The sequence below is a fragment of the Bombus vosnesenskii genome, unplaced genomic scaffold (genome assembly GCF_011952255.1).
Source record: "Bombus vosnesenskii isolate JDL3184/JDL3185 unplaced genomic scaffold, Bvos_JDL3184-5_v1.1 scf7180000013266, whole genome shotgun sequence".
Classification (NCBI taxonomy): Eukaryota; Metazoa; Arthropoda; class Insecta; order Hymenoptera; family Apidae; genus Bombus; species Bombus vosnesenskii.
In genome coordinates this window covers 4,531,442-4,548,669 of record NW_022882926.1, presented here as the reverse complement: position 1 = coordinate 4,548,669, position 17,228 = coordinate 4,531,442, and the positions used below count along the sequence as shown (strand labels likewise).

Here is a 17,228-nt window from a genome sequence, read left to right as displayed (position 1 = left end):
TGAAAGTGTACAATTAGCATGTACAAATGAAGAAAAACCTATAGGTTGATAAATTATTCAAGAAGAGAGGTCATGGATGCTAACGAATCACTGAAATAGTATCATAATTTATTTCCAATCATTAAGTCGTTCTAGTAAAATATAAAAATTGTTGTATTCTGAGAACCACTGCGTGTGAACTCAATCGCGATCAAAATATTTTGTATCGTACGATCGACTGTTACGAGTATCCCTTCCGAGATCATTCGATCTAATCGCAACGTTACAATGCCCCCGTCAATTCATAATCCTACTTTTTGGTTATTTCTTTTCGTTTGTGCGAACATTACAAATTGCTGGGATATCAACCATGTCTTAAAAACTCCACATCAATTTGCGGATATCAATTTATCTCGAATTACACGAAATTCTGAAAACGAAACGTTAATTTGGATGGAATACGAATTCAATACAGGCGCAGGGAACAGAGAAGGTACTGTACAAGATATTATTTTGTTTGAACCGCGTATAACTTTAATCATAAATATCGACGACAGTTTCCTTTCATTCCAGAGCTCATAATGACAGATATCTTTGTTCGTAAATACGCAAACTTACCAGAAACAGTGACAAATTGGCAATCTCTAGACGTAAATGGTATCAACTATCTATTTGGGGTTCAGAAATCTATCTTCTACGTTTACAAACTTAATCAGGATACGGCTGTTGTCTATGATTCTATTATTTTTGATCTGGAAAATACTATATTAACGTTTAGAGTGATCAACCTTCACTCGGAGCTTGATGCTGCGGTCGTTTTCTGCGTAGAATCGAACAGTGGAAACATGTTACGGTGGTACAGATTAAAAGATGGAAATGTTTTTCAATTCTTTTGGTCGTGGTCAGTACAGAAACGTATAAAAGACATGAAGTTCATTGAACATGAAAAGCCATATAAAATATTGCTGTTGAGTGACGACGAATTACATTCTGGATTGCAAACATTCATCGACGTGTATGGATTTATCATTGACTTTTCAATCAATACTTTCGACTTTTGGTAATTATTCGTACGATATAAATTTGCAATAATCGCTGAATCCATACATTCAATCCGAATTATTCGTTCGGTATAGGTTTCATGGTAGGCTCTTTGTACCAAGATCGTTTGGTATACAGATATGTCCTATTTATGAAAGCAGTTCACTCGCTGTTCAAGGCATGAATGATATCTCGCTCTATGAATATAGACCCACTACCGAGGGCCGTATTTTTCAAAAGCTACAAACGATAGAGTCGTATAATTTAAAAAACTTTGTTTGTTTTGAGAGCGGTTATCTTCAATTTTTGGCGACTTCTGGACCGGAAGCTGGCCTTTTTCACTTCGTAGATGGTGAATTCCAGTTCAATACAGAGTCTGAACACAACTTTGGTAAAACTAAATTCCATAAAGAATTGAATTACCGTGATTCTCTCCCTGAATAATTAATTGATGTGTATTATAGATGTTTCAGAAATCTCATGGGTGACAAACGTAAATGTGGATACGTATAGAAACGAGTCATTGCTGTTGGTTCAACTGAAAAACTCCACAGTAATGGCTCTTGCCTGGGAAGGCCTGAATTTCAAAAGAATCTCGTTACCTAACAATATCCTCGATCAGTTTGATCTATCCATGATTACACCACTTCCGAAGTATGGATTCATCTTGGGTAATCAAATTGTAAAACTTAACGTGCAGTTGAAAAACACGGAACATCCGATTCAATCCAGTATTGAAAGACTGCTGATCTTGCAATCTTTGTTAAACGTAGGTATCGTAGGCACTCTTAAAATATTTAAAAATTACAGATCTTCGAAATACCTGTTTAGGATTCGTTGAATCATCAAGAAAGGATTCTCGATGAAACAAAGGCGCGTCTCGAAAAGAGTTACTTAAGGAATCCTATAATTACTGGAGTTTGGAATGTTAGTACAGTAAACGCCACGAATGCAATTATATCTGATAACGTGACTTATCATTCGATCACGATAGACGGAACGACTTTAACGAAAGAAGATCTGACATTCGACGCAGACAGTTTCGCGGAAAAATTGAAAAACGTAAGCCGAAAACTCGATGAAATCGATTCGAATTTGATGAACACCATAGAACATAATTTAACGGATCCGCTTTCCGATTCGGATTTCACGATATTTGGAAATATTAATATTACTGGCAATTTGTATGTGAGAAACTTAACTGCGCTGTCCATCAATGACATCAACGAAACAATTGTCTTTGATTCCATCGACGCTGAAGATCTGACAGTTCATTCGATGAATGGTATTCCTATCGAGAATATTCAGTTTGGTGATTCTATAGTGGATTATAGTGCCGTGGATTTTTATAAAATAAATCGTGCTCAAGTAAACGGGAATCTCTTTTTCTCTATGATTAATGGAATTGATTGGACAACATTGATGAAGAATATTGTGTGGAAACACGAAACAATGTATATTCCTGGAAATACTATTATCGAAGGGGTAAAATTTAACGCTAGATATACAATTTTATATAAGTGACATAATTAGTTTGATGTAACAATTATATTAATTTCAGACGTTGATCTCAGATATTTTTGAGCTGGGTATCCTAAATAATCTTTTGTATCCAACGGAATATGTTTTGGAGAATAGTGATACTTCCGTGATTATAACCGGTACCAAATCGTTCGATTCGATGCTGCTATCACGATTGGAAAATGTAACCACTCTAAATGACGTAAATTTCGAAGACTACGTAATTTTGTATAAAGACAACATTCTAAAAGAAGAGATTGCCTTCGAGAACATAAAAATTGATGGAGAATTCCGGGTATGTTTTTGGTCAAGTTTTAGGCGTATTTCTAGTATTGTACGAATTTTTTACAACTATAGTTAGATGGCGAAATATCAGGAATTAGTATGGAAGATAGATTATTGTTGAACGAAACTTCAAAGATATCATCGGATGTGATGTTTTTCAACTTAAATGTTTTGGGAAATGTTACATTCGACACATTGTTCATGAATAAACGTGTACTAAATTTAGAGGATTTATTGTTAAAAACCGACAAGGAAATTAAAATTACTGGGATTAAGACATTTTTAAAGAATGTCGGAATAAAATCTAATGTTACCATCACATCCGGTATGGTTAATGGACATTTTTTGGATGAGTTCGCCACTTTGGACACAGTACAAGATTTTCCAAGTATGAATTCGCTTTCTTTTATCGGTAATTAATATTCGTTTATTAATCACTATGTATCGTTTCAGATTTAACAAAGATACTATCGAACGTGACTTTTGGAAATGTGACGTTTGGGGCTATGAAGAAGTTAAAAGCTTTCTTCAAGGAGAATACAAATTCCAACAATTGCTTGGACAGGATTATTGTGTTCAAGTCTCCAATTATTGTAGACCAGTTGTCTTTTGATGGACTAAACAACAACGTTTCATTCGATGTCTTTAATCAGAAAGTGAACGAAATATTTCAAAACGTTAGCTTTGAAAATTTAATGACGGAAACATTACTGGCGGATAAAATAACACCAAAGGTTGTTAATGGTCTTGATTTCGCCAATTTCACAAAACATTTAGAGTTTCCGAATATTGGAGCCATCGACCAGTTGGAAACCGATCGCTTGAACGCGACATTTATCAATGGAATGTCGTTGGATGAGATCAGTCTGTTGACCGATAGATTAGGCGCGACTTTAGACAGCATTCTTAATGGAAGCAAAACTCTAAACTCTCTTCAAGTAACAGGGATGGTTATTACAAAGTTACTTAATGGAAATGTCTTGGCGGATCTGTATACTGAAGATGAAATCGACACCGTGATTTTCAAGTCAGATGTTGTCATTAAGAATTTGACGATTTTGGACTTTATGAATGGCTTCAATTTTTCAGAACGCGTACTTGATACGGTTTTAAAATCCGAGACAAATATAGTAATCGATGCACATAAAATGTTTGACACAATTATTTGCCATCAACTTGAGACGACCGCTTTGAATGGCCATCCCATAGAAAATATTCTAGACCCCTTTAAAGAACAGGTGTTAACAGGTCCTGTTATCGTCAATGGTTCTGTGACAATTCTTAAAGAATTCAATACAACCGGAAGTATCGGTGATGTACCATTCTATAATCTGATAAAGAAATTCAAACATTTAGGAAACAATAGCTACGAATTGCACGGAGATGTTCGCTTCCTTAACGATGTGACTATAAAAAATCTTTACACGAATGGATTAATCCAGGGAAAAAATTTCGATCACTTCTTAACCATGATAATGTTTAACAACAAGGATAATCTTACAGTTTCTGGCACGAAAGTGTTCGAAAACACTGTCATCTTTAATGATACGTTTATAGTGCAGGACAAATTGAATGACATAGATCTGAAAAGATTCCAAGAAAAGGTCGTCTTTATAGACAAGCCGTTCTTTATTGAATCAAAAATTATTTTTAGAGATGGTATAAAAATAGAAAAGGATCTTGTAGTTTGGGCAAACCTCACAACGAAATCTATTATGGGAATCGATGTAAATGACCTGCATCATGATGTTCTAAACCTTAACAGACCTAATTATATCGAAGGTGACTGGAATTCCGATTATTTTGGATTACATCTGGAAATGTTTTGAAAATGTATTTTTTCGATCGCAGGTACTACCACGTTTACTGATGTCAATTTTCAATCTGATATTCAAGTAGAGAAATTCAACCATTTGGATATGAATTTATTAATACCGCTGGACACCGAACAAAGTATAGAATTTTTGAAATGTGACAATATTACTGTAGATAAAATGCAAATTTTGGGAAGAATCAATGACGTAAACTTACAAGAGGTTCAATACAACACTTTTATGGTATGTATATTTCAAATTAATCTATTGGATGTTTTTGGAAATTCCATCTTTTTATTTAAAAGAGACATGATTCTATAAGGAATAAGTAGATCTATTTACATTATTTGATGATTAATACCTCCAGTTCTCTAATAGCATTTTTGTTTTCAGATGACTGGGGACCAGAAAATATCAGGACACTTTAATTTTCGTGGGAATGTTCACGTTCGACAGAATTTCAATGCTCACATTATTAACGGCATCGATCCGAAAAGTTTTATACCTTTGAATTCGAAGGGTTCTATAAACGGTAAAACATAGACGACAAACGTTTCGAAGAGATGATCGACAAATGATTTTATACATAAGCCATTTTCTCTAAAACGTTTACTTTTCTAGGCAATTTTATATTCGAAAGACCAATATTTCTCAATCAGAGTCTTCGAGTGTTAGGCTACCTGAACGGCATAGATCCGGCTCGTTGGGAAGCTGTGGCGGTCACGACCAACAATTTAGTATCACAGTTTATCTCTGGTAAATGGGTCGTATTTGGTAACGTTTACTTTGAGAAAGGGGCATCGGGAAATGATATGTTAAACGGCACGAACATCACAGAGCTGTCAAATACTTTAGCAAAGGAACATTTAGGGATGAACGATGTATTGGCGGAAAAAAGTGTATGGAAACCATTTTCAATGAACCTTTCAGGTATTAATGATTTAGAAATTTGTGCAAACGCTTATGCTTTCTTTTTAGGCAAATCTGGATAGTATGTGTGAGGACTTGCGCGAGCTGAAACGCTACGCTGAGAAACAAATTTACAAGTTCAATGCGTTTGATTATCTGCAAGTCATCAAGTTCCACAGCAGCATCGTTAGCGTCCACCATTTCGAGCTGGATGACTTCGACTATATAATATTAAGCTACACTACCTGTCACATGCACATGTACTCTTTTACTGGAACAAAATTCGAGTTGGTCGTCAACATATCTGATTTTGGAGTGGTCGAACAATGGACCACTTATAAATACGACCAAGCTTTATATTTTCTCACTTCAGGACCAAGTTCTTGTGGAAGGAGTCCTACAAATCTATGGAAGCTAAAGGATGACACGTTTAGGGTAAGTTTTAGTGTTATACTTGGAACTAAAAGTGATTAAATATCATTATCTATGCTTCGTTAAAAATTTTAGCACGTTTTAAATTTTGGCCATGATATAGACAGTGACAAAATAGATCAAGACATATTTTTGACGTCAATTGACAAAAACGAACGACTGCAGTCATCTAGAAGTATGAACGAGGAAATACAGAAGCCTCTTTCGTCTCTGGTAGACGATGATAATGTTCAGATTATTTTTGAGAAAGATCAAATATTGTTGGCTAGCAAGAAGAATGCTAGTAAATATAACGTTAATCGTTCTGCCAATGTAAATCTTAGGAAATATGCTAGAAATTCAGAAAGTCTGAAATTCAAAGTTGGATTATTTGAGAAAGAAATGTTTTTGTATTATGACAAAGATGTTAGCGAGGATCGTATATTTGTGAGTTAAATCTTCGAAAAAATACTTAATAAATCATGCCTTCCAATTTTTTGATTCCTATATTCTACGTAGATCTTTAATAACGATGTAAAAGGAAAAAAGATCCTTCAAACAATAAAGGCACACCGACCAACATCCTTTACGATACTTAATTTCGATGGATTGATCGAAACACTGCTTGTTTTTGTTGAAAATAGGAAGAATCTTCGAATTTATGAGTATAAAGGTAATTATTAAACTATTTTTCATATAATAAATACAAGGGGAGATTTTTTTTCAGGTATTCAAGGCTTCCTATATAAGGATAGTATAAGATTGAACGTTAATAAATTATTTACCTTTAAGATTAGAAAGTATCCTAATTTAGCGAAACGATATTGCCTGAGTTTAATCTATGAAAACAAATTAACAATTTTGGAAGCAAAAATGTACGGCGAAAAATTAGATATGGAAACGTTAACATGCTCGAAACGTTGAAGTTTTCTGCCAAAGAATTAATATTAAAAACGTTGTTAGTGCGTATAAGATTATTTATTGTAGCTATGTATGTACGAGAGTTGGAATTAATTAATATTCATCGTTTATAAAACTGTATTACATTATAATTAGTTGTATGTATCAATTATAAGCATATTCGATAAATAATACTGCATTCTTGCATATTCTATTATGACTTCTTATATTGTAAACAGCATCTTGAAAAACTGACTAGTAAATACCTCCAGATCGTTTCGCTTTGTAGAACGCTATGATTTCTTCATCGATTTCCGGATCCCCTGTCAAAGGCAATGAATCCTCAAATTGTTTATCTTTTGCCTCCGTATTAGACTTTCGCTCGAAATCATCCCTTTCTGCTTTGTTTTCCTGTAGAATCAAAGGGGTTTCTGGATTATTAGCACTGAAGCTTAAAAACTTTTGATAAATTGGAGCTGAATAATCTGCCTCTACAAATGAAGCTTCCCGAGTTACAATTTTCGCTTTCGCACTTGATAATTCAACAGGACTCTGCTGTTTCACTTTTGATTCTATCTGATTATTATGATTATGTTTTTTCTTAACGTTTTTTTGCCCTCTTTCAGATTTGCGTAAGGACTGTTGATTCGTGTCATCAGTTTTATCACCTGTTCTCTGATCAATTGCTTGATCTTTATCCTCGGTTAAATCACTTAAAGTTAAATTAACGATATTGCAAGGCAATAACTCTGGCATAAATGTATCAATGGATATTGACTTGTTTCTCGATGTCGGATCATTATCATAAACATTAGTACTGCAATCAGGTTTAGTTTCATTACTAATTTTAGGTTTTCGTTTTTGTTTTTTCAACGGTGTACGATTACTTAGGGAATTTTGTATCATTTTTTGATTATCGTTCTCGATATTATTAGTTGTAAACCGATCATCATTTAATTGTGTCGATCGTTGATTCCTTTCCCTTTTCATTCTATCGATCAACAATGCTGTTAAAAAGTTAAGAAATTTTCTGATAAATAATGGAATACTAATAAAATTATAATAGGATACAAATTTCTTTGTCTCTTTGAATAACCAGATCCTTATAATATTCCAGTTTCTTCAGGTAACACTTTGGATCCTTGCTCAATTCGAAAGCTCGCTTGAAACTTTCGAAACAATATTCTACTTTCTTAGGATTATAATCCCAAATGACTTGTTTATTTGATTCTAAAAAGCTTCCGATCTTATGGTCGAGATTTTTTTTATCTGCAGCTGTAAGCTCTTCAGATATCTACATTTGAAATATCAAAACTAATTGAAACCTAATTTACACTCTAAATTGAATTTTTGATAAAGATACTAAACAGTTTGCCTCGTCAAGGCTTTGATTTGTTGCTTAAGTCTGTCATTCTCCGCTCTCAGTAACGCATTTTCACTCTGAATGTCTGTCTCCAAATTTAGTTTTAAGTCATTCCTAATGAGAGCTACTCGTTGAGCGAACCTGCACGTTGACACTGTTTCCTGACAATTACGAGATAAGAGTATATCCAATTAAACAAATGCGCTGATGATTATGAGGCAATAAAAATCGTGTCGTACCTCTAGATTAAAAGCGCAAAGGCTTATGGTCGCTAACATAGTAGTCAGGCAGTTTCCACCTAAGCTGTCTCTCAAAATCGACGTCAATAAGGAATTCCTAAAAATGGAAACAACGAAAGTTCCATGATTAAACAAGGGTTCTAATAAAAAACAAAAGGTAAGTCAGAGGAGTACAATAAAGTTTCATTCGCTATCCGCATATTATTTAAGTGATGAAAAATTATACTGTCGGATATAAATCCCTGAGTGAATTTAGCACCTGTAAGGAATGTGACCTGCGCTCTCCTGACCCAGACACACTATGACTTGTTCCAAGTAATGTAGGCTCAGGTTAATGTGCTTCGCCTCGGTCAGAATGGTGCCAGTTATCGAGCATTTGTAGACACGTTCGGACCTACGGAGATCTCACGTTGAAAAATCGGTTACCGTTACAAAATTTGCCAGCATGGGCGCAGATGGCAATGAGAAAGCACGACACGATGGTGCGCGTAGGAAAAATTATCGCTGACAAGTAGGACAACGTTTAATGCATTTGAGATGTTGGTACGTAATCGTAAAAATGTCACTTCCACAACATTGTTGGAATAGAGATGTAATTTGTGAAAGGAATTTAAAGATATCATTACACAATTACGCACCAGTCGGCAAATATGCGTTTAATCGTGCTCTTTACCAGTTCACTTTCCCACAATTTATCTTTTCTTTTCTTCTTTATCTAATCTTTTCTTTTTTTTAATTAGGATGCTCAATTAAAAATTTGTTACTGAAATGAATTTTTCTAATGGTTGTCTTCAATTAGGAGCTGATCAATTGTCGTAATATCTCTAACCCTTGTACCTTCAGTCGATACAAGACGGAGGAAAACATACGAACCCTGCTAGGTCGACGAGATGTACTTTCGCTCGCTTGTATTGTTCAGCGCCGAACTTCTTCGTAGAAACTACGATGGTAAAGATGCAATGCGATCTCGATGACTGAGGATTCATCGGTGTATCGGCGGTAACCCTATGAAGAACTACATTCTTTTTTTCAATACGACAATATAACGAGATTATTTTACCGATTATGATCGCCTAGCACAAGCAATTCGAATGCATCCTCCAAGTTTTTAACGCAATAAAATGTCAAATTCTTCAAGTGTAATTTCCCGGCCTCGTCTTCTCGAATGCTGATACGTCTGAAACGCGTGCACAGTTTCCAATAGATGAGAAATTTTAGTACTCTCCCTTACTTTTAATTGTAAAACAAAAAGAGAATCCTCCGTAACGTGGCGCAAGACAAGGAAGATATAAAGATAACACGGTTGCACCTTGCGCACGATTGCTCCATATTGGAAGTTTGTCGGAATCATGTTTGATCGGTCGGGTCGAGCAGGTTGTTTCCCTTTAGGGGGGCCCCCTGGTTTTTACGAAATACCCTCGTATCCGTGTTCGCGCATTACTCGACAGGCCACCATTTACGTCACCCGGACTTACGGTAAATCTTCCAATCTCGTAACCGCGAAGTCTCGTTGGTGCTTCCGATCTATCAGGTCATAGCCGGTTTCATTGTAAATCTCCAGATATGCCACCTCGATGGAGTACACGTTTTCCGGTCGCTGCATAAAATTTAAGGGCGGTATAGGGTTCTCTGCGCGTACCTATATAACATCTGATAGCCAACAAACGCAACCTTTTGTATCGCGTCGAACAGGAATTGCAAAGTTCTCGGTATGATACCACGACATTCGTTCTCCAGACTCCCGGTTATCGTGTACGTTTTCCCAGTGGCGGTCTACAAAATTCATGACTTAAAATCATATCAGAGGCTCGCCTCGATCGAGGTTTCATGGATAGAACGTTCGAGGATGTGGTACGAGTTTGAAATTGTATGACAACGGTAGACGACTTAATTTTAGAAAATAGATGTTTTACTCGAGTCACGTTTTATCGATTCTATCGATTTATTGTTCGGTATACCTGGCCGTAGGCGAAAATGGTACCGTTGTAACCATCGAGAGCACTTTAATAAAAGAAATTGCATAGTTAAGTGAATATTCAAGGAATGCACCCTAATTCATTAATAAATGATACGATTCTTTTACCTTTCAACTACGGATCGTGCAACACTTTCGAACACGTCTTCTTGCGTTGCGGATTCCTCAAATATTCGGAAAAAGCTGAAAGTTTCAGATGTTTGAATTTTTAGACTTCAGATTTTAGACATATTACCGACAATGACAAAATGTTATTTTTGTAATATCTCACGAGAAATTCCAAGACTCGGGACGATTGTCAGGATAATCTTTTATTCTTTGGACTGGAGAGACTAGAACCAAGAAATCCTCCTCGAGATTTTCTTTGGGACGATGCAAGACTTGATAATTCTTTGGAAGAAAACGTGCATCTTATAAAACCAATTTCAATTTGTTATCGCGATATCTACCACTATGCTTTTCCGATTTTGTTCTGGTTTCAATCTGGCGTAGACTTTGATAGAATTTTTCACCATCTCGTTCGTATAACCTCGCAGTTTTGTGGCTATGAATCGATGACAGGTGATCGATTATCGAATACCTATAGATACGTATTACAATTCAGGAAAGAAACAAGTAAAACGTGACAAACTGTTGAATTCTCGAAAGTGGAAAATAGTAAAAAACTTTTTCACACGTGCAGCGTTTCTTATTTAAATCAATTTAAATAACTAAACGTACAAGGCTACCAAAAGCTTCAGATATAGTCAAGAGGTATCGAGCCGTGAAACTAGACCAATAAAAATGCGACAAGTACACCGACAAAAGCGGCGAGCATTTGCACGTTAAAGCGGCCCATCCGTCGGCAAAAAGGTAGCGGCGGACCTGCGAGAAAGCTTGTGTTTCCACGACAAAAAGAAATAGACCGACAACGCAACATAGCCTGGTCTTTTCCTCCCTTTCGACGTATCGATATCTCGCCGAACAACGTAGTCGCACCGGTTCGATTGATCGAAACACCCTTCTCCTCCTCCTCCTCCTTTTCCTCTTCGTCCATCAGAGAGGAGAAGAGCGAGAGGTCGCGTGGTCGCCTAGGCGACGACGTCGTCGTCGTCGCGACGTCGGCGCAGTGCGTCGCCGCGTTGAGAGTGCCGCACCGGGTCGTCGGTCTACCCGATGGCAGGCCAGTGTCCCGACTTTTCTCGGCTTTCGCGTTGTTCCTCGCATCCCTGTCGTTTCGTTCGACGTCGTTATCCCTGTGCTATTCACGCGATTACACGCTAGTTCACGTCACAACGACGAACTTGGCGATTTTCGCACGATGCGAATCGTTGTTTGCACCTCGTCGTCGGTCTGATCGTTCGTCATCGCCGGCGACCAGCAGCGCACCCATCGCGCGCTTTCATGGAAACTTCTAGCTCTGACTAGTGAATCGGTGAATTTTCCGCTCGATCACGATCTGCCCCGTATCGCCGAGCTCAACGTGCATCATCGATGTCGATCGACTTTACGATCATCCCCGACGATACTGTTCATTAACTTCCGGAGTTGAGAGAAAAGTTGTTATTAAGAAAGATTCGTCTAAGTTCAAGGAAGACGTTGATGCATCGGTGAAGAAACGAGGGAGGTTAATCGTCGATTATCGATACTGAGGTAGTCGTTGGAGGAACGATTATCCGACATTTACAGGCGACATGACCACCAAGCTCGAGAGCAGCACCGCGTGAGAAGCTACCGGGACATGTGCCTTTTGCTCTTCTATTGATCGGCGTGTCCCGACGCGACTAACGGATCCTGACGTTTCGGGATCGCCAAACACTCGGTAAGATTCCACTATTTTATGACACAGTTTTGGATCTTATAAATATTGCGCTAATTCGGAGTAGAATTGTAAGAACGGATAAAGTAGCGATAAAGAATCTATGATGCGATGATCATATTAAAGAAGTCATTTTCACCAAGTAGTTGTTCTTTGCATAACTACAATCGAATATAGATTTAATTCCAGTTGTAGTTCGGTTGGCGATAAATACTTTGGACAATGTTCAAATCGATGGATACTTGAATTAATTTAAATATAACCAAAGGACAAATATCGGCGAAAGAGAATGCTGTCATCGTGTCGATATTATAAATCAAATAATTGTACGTGTCTTAAAAAAAGAGATTTATGCATATAATCGGGTGTCCGATGATGTATGCAATATATGTATCGTGCGATCACGATTGTTCGAAGAACAGAAAAGACGTACGAGTCATTGCATCTTATTACTCCGTGTAAATCAGAGACATCGCAGTTCTCTACGGTCCTGGATCGCGGTCGACCAAAGATCAACCGAGTTTCAACGGATAGTATGCACGAGGTACATAGAATTCACGGGGTCAAACGCTTGGACGCATGAACGGTAGAAAGGACTCTTTCTATCCTGGTTTCGCGAAGCTATACGGGTAACCGAATAACTGGAATTACGTAACGAAGATTTACGCGTTCCCTATTCACCGCGTCAATTGTGTCAGTCCAGTTGGTGCGACTCAACGGGGACTTTTAAGCATACAGGATCAGGGTCGTTAGAGAATGTTACTCTTCGCGAAGTTCAACGGACGTCTCCTGACAAGTGTCGGTAACAAGTCTTGCGAGACGCGTTTAGATACATAATACATCGGCGAACGTGGCAAGTTGTAAAAGTTACATGACGAAGGAAGCAAAGAATCTATGTCAACGACTGTAAGAAGACGAATTGACACACGTGACGTGGATGTACGTAATATACAATTATACCGTTTTGCAATGGAATATATCGACATTTCATCGTGTTTTGAAGCATTCCGTTTTATAGTCGTGCAAAGTAGGTACTTATTGCAATAATTAACTCGTATTGTCCCAAAATGAAAGAAATTTTAAATAGCGTTAGAGTAGATTAACGAGGACGTTAATGCTATCTTAATCTTATCGAGTGTGAAGCACGTGCATATAAATTCCAATGTCTTTGGCGAACAGACAAATCGAAACGATGCTTCGAGTTCACGTTACATAGTTGGAGAAAGTCGTAAATTTAGAACTCGAACCGATGGAGAGTAGTAGGGCGATTTAAACGACGCTCAGCAACACCAACACCGACATTCGAGCAACGATTATAGTCGTTACATCAATCAGAACGAATGAATAGATGTATAATCTCGTTAATAAGAATCGGTTGAGAGTATGAGAGGTATCGTTCCGAGTCTTTCACGATCGGTGATCACGATAGGCGATCACGATAGACCAATTTCTGCTTTTTTTATCACTTCTTATTGCCGTCGCTTTGAAAAATATAGGAAAGGTGTTTATGTTTCTCGGAATCTTGTTACACGTTGGAAAATATGGATCGTTCATTAGCGGTGAGTAAAAGCGACCGCGAACCACCTTGAAGGCTATTCTATTCCGGCTGAAATCTCGTTTCATTTAATTCGTCACGCGCAATTAACATCGGAGTAAAAGTTATGCGGATTGACCACGACCGTGGGCCACTATTTCAATCGAAATCGTTCGAGTTAGTCGAGCACCAGTAATTTTCGCGTTACTATATATGTACCTGTTACGAGCCCTTGATTTATGTCAACTTCTAAATGCTATAGCGCAACGTCATTTATGGAATGCTTCATGCACGGTAGATACGCTTCTACTCCAATTGAAAAACATGGCATAGATACACGTTGCTGCAGTTGCAGTCATCGAACGCTCCCAGAGTTCAATGAACGATATATTGTTAATGAAAGGGATTACGCAACGCGACGCAACTACTATAAAAACTCCGAACGAGACGAGTAGGTGGACGAGATAAAGAAATTCTTGTCCACGCTTTCTCCGTCTCTTCGCACTTTCCGTTTGGAAAGGAGTTTTCGTTATTGGTTAAGCGATGAAATTACACGGTAAACTCTATTTCATTGCTGATATTGTGAGAGATACGACATATACATATATGTACACCAACACGACGCGAATCGCATTCTCTGCAACTGTGCAGCAATTTTCATTAACGCGTACAAGGAATCTCCATTGTGCGTTTTGTCCCACGAACGCATTCGACTGGCGCTTTCATTCGATTCGGTGATTCCTGTGCGACGTAAAAATCACTGCCTACCTTGGATTTAAGAAGCCAGACATTATTAATCTTGAATTCTTACAAAGAAGAATTGCAAGTTATTCAGGATTAACAACTCGCGTTGGCTGCGCGATAAGGTTAAATTCTTTCAAACGTTTTCACATTTTCATTGTTCAATAACTTACCAGGTAAGTTTAGGCAGTATGTTACGCGAAGTATTCAAAATTCGTTCAAAGAGATAAATAACAAATTTGAAACAAATCTGGCTCCTAATCCCATTTTATGCAAATATAAAGGTAGCAAAGGAACTTTCTTCTAAGCTTTTGCAACGCTCAGCCAGAATGACTATTTCATACAGTGATAAGAGAAACAATGAGCTCACGAATTTTAATCGCACCTCCATAACGAATCTCCATAATGTTGGTATATGTATCGGCTATATGGACGACTCACAAGTAACCCAAATGATAAACAGCGCATTACGAGGGGGCCCGCTGACATTTTAAAATGTCAGTGACTACCTACACGGGTTGTACACGTAGGCTCGTGCCCGTTGCCATTGTATCGGCCCATCGACAACGTCTAGAAGGACACCATTGTCCCAGCAGTGCGTACACATTTCAGCACGCGCCTTTTGATCTTTCCTATATCGTATGATACCGATCGAAAGATGATCAAATCGAAAATTTATTGCAGTTTCAACGACGATATTGTATATATGATTAAGTCCATAATCTATGCCTATCGCAATCATTTTCACGCAACACAAATAATGCAATCATCTTGGAAAATTATGGATATATATCGTGGAAGAAATCGTGCGGAACAAACGTTCCGATTGGTGGTTATCGTTTATCTTTAATTGCGACAAAACTGATTTAATCTGGCAATCGAGATAAATCCCACAGTAAACGAGTAGTTTTCAGTATATTTCATTTCTCTTCGCTTGTCTTATCAGTGCTGTAAATAATCGATATGATTCAGGTGCGCGAGAAATTTTCTCGTTACGATTCTGCGGGCAATTCGATTTATGCAAACCTGGTCTTTTATAGAATAATTAACATGTACACACATTTACGCGAATCGCGATCATCGATTAGCTGCGTGAGCGTACATAGAGAAAGTTCCAGTCATTAAACACGCTCGATATCAAACACGATTTCTATTTTGTTCGCCTATATCAAAGGTTTGAAAGAAGGCGTATCAGTCAAAAAGTTTTATTAACTCACAACCAACGGAAGCTTAACATTTCCAACTCACGCTTGTTTCTCTGGTGTTTCTGTCAGTGTTGTGCAAGTTGCATTAGATAACGACACGTATCGTTGGACGTATCCAGTGACGGGGAAGAAACAAGTCCCGGTATCGTTAGGAATCTTCCGGCTTTCGATTTTCCTTTTTCCCTTGGCCGAAGTGAAGGCTGCGTTCTCTCGTTGAGAATTTAATGCAACTTACAGCGTACGGTAGCCGATGCCCAGCTAAAGAGAGAGAGAGATGGAGTGAGAGGGAGAGAATTACGGTTGCGATACGAGAAGGAGAAGTACACGGTCCACAGCGCACTTATTACGATTTTTACTGTTCTTTACGATCGCGCAGTCGAACGTGCTATCAAACGCATACCTAACTGTACATCGAATTGGACATACACGCGTTACCGCAATAGCGTGGCGTGTTATTGAGCGCTTTGCCATCTCGAAACGCCGCCACCGCATCCTGCATGCAGCTGTACGCCGAAATTTATTGTTATTTTTAATCGGTCCTCCAATGCGACCCAATTTCCCTTCTCCTTCGTGCGAATTCATTTCGGACATACCTGTGTCTCTTCGCCGAAACCTGTTCATTTTCGAATGAAAATTTCACTCGTTACATGTACTTTACCCTCCGGATTAGCTAGATTTCCGAAATTGGAGAACCTTCCATGCGGCGAAAACGGCAGGAGTTTCTGAATTTTGTACGTTCTGCAGTCTGCTAGATACGAAGCTGCGAATACTGTTACTTGAAACAAAGGAACTTGCTGTACGTGTGTGTATCCCCATTAACAAGGCCGTGAGTTCTAATATCCGTTTCCTATGGTTCTGACGTCATCCTCAAGATCTAGACTCAAGTTTAAGGGCGACCAATAAAACTATAATAGCTCGATACGTAATATCATTATTTTCTCTCCAAAATATTGAAAATAACAGAGCCTCGAGGAAAATTAATATGAAAAACGAAGAGAAAACAGCACGTGGAAGAAGAAAACGTTTTCCCATGGCAACCTAACAAAACGTTATCCATGAACCGTCCTATGCAAAGACGGTTTCTAAATATTTAGAGTAGCTACCACGTAACACGTGTTTCCTCTCATAAGTGTGCCATCTTGGGAATTTCTTTATTGTTAATATAGCTTCGAAATATACACAGTATGTTCGTAAAATATCGCATTGACTGTAGGTATATTTTCTGTATTTCGTGTGTGTCTGGTTTGATGAATTTTGCTAAAATCGATACAATTCATGGTGAAATACGTATCTTAATTTGTAACTCAAGATCGGAAACTTTCGTCATATTCTCATTAAGTCAATACAATCGGCAGACACCTGAAACAACCTGTATTGTCACGGTTCGCATCAACCAATTACGAAACAATTGTTGATGAAACAATAGCCTCATGCAACAGTAGGATCATTCGTAAGCAACTGTGGTTCTGGTCAGTGAAAGTTCCGATATTTGTTTCCAAAAACGGAAGGCATA

The 17,228-nt window shown here is 37.9% G+C and overlaps 3 protein-coding genes across 3 annotated transcripts in view; 2 read left to right on the top strand and 1 right to left on the bottom strand.

Annotated features, from left to right (window-relative positions):
• The first annotated feature begins 156 nt into the window (after positions 1 to 156).
• Positions 157 to 6,958, top strand: LOC117230130. Its single transcript, XM_033487252.1, has 15 exons — positions 157 to 472; positions 553 to 1,039; positions 1,116 to 1,411; positions 1,485 to 1,789; positions 1,852 to 2,505; positions 2,582 to 2,836; positions 2,899 to 3,214; positions 3,280 to 4,608; positions 4,678 to 4,883; positions 5,034 to 5,172; positions 5,262 to 5,539; positions 5,619 to 5,984; positions 6,057 to 6,407; positions 6,480 to 6,633; positions 6,688 to 6,958. The coding sequence occupies exons 1-15, from the start codon at positions 268 to 270 to the stop codon at positions 6,882 to 6,884; spliced, it is 5,538 nt and encodes a 1,845-aa protein (XP_033343143.1). The 5' UTR covers positions 157 to 267; the 3' UTR covers positions 6,885 to 6,958.
• Positions 6,959 to 6,982: 24 nt separating this feature from the next.
• On the bottom strand, positions 6,983 to 11,145 carry LOC117230131 (kinesin-like protein KIF6). Its single transcript, XM_033487253.1, has 13 exons — positions 10,887 to 11,145; positions 10,709 to 10,827; positions 10,546 to 10,620; positions 10,421 to 10,463; positions 10,134 to 10,235; positions 9,938 to 10,059; positions 9,523 to 9,639; positions 9,336 to 9,467; positions 8,722 to 8,856; positions 8,463 to 8,559; positions 8,229 to 8,384; positions 7,932 to 8,154; positions 6,983 to 7,867 (listed from the first exon to the last, which is right to left on the bottom strand). Exons 1-13 carry the CDS (start codon positions 10,950 to 10,952, stop codon positions 7,116 to 7,118), a joined length of 2,139 nt encoding a protein of 712 aa, XP_033343144.1. The 5' UTR covers positions 10,953 to 11,145; the 3' UTR covers positions 6,983 to 7,115.
• A 361-nt stretch (positions 11,146 to 11,506) lies between these two features.
• Positions 11,507 to 17,228, top strand: part of LOC117243533 (disheveled-associated activator of morphogenesis 1) — a 43,497-nt gene continuing 37,775 nt past the window's right edge. The window contains exon 1 of the mRNA XM_033511109.1: positions 11,507 to 12,238. The gene's annotated coding sequence lies outside the window, so the exon portion shown is untranslated. The remainder of the gene's footprint in view (positions 12,239 to 17,228) is intronic.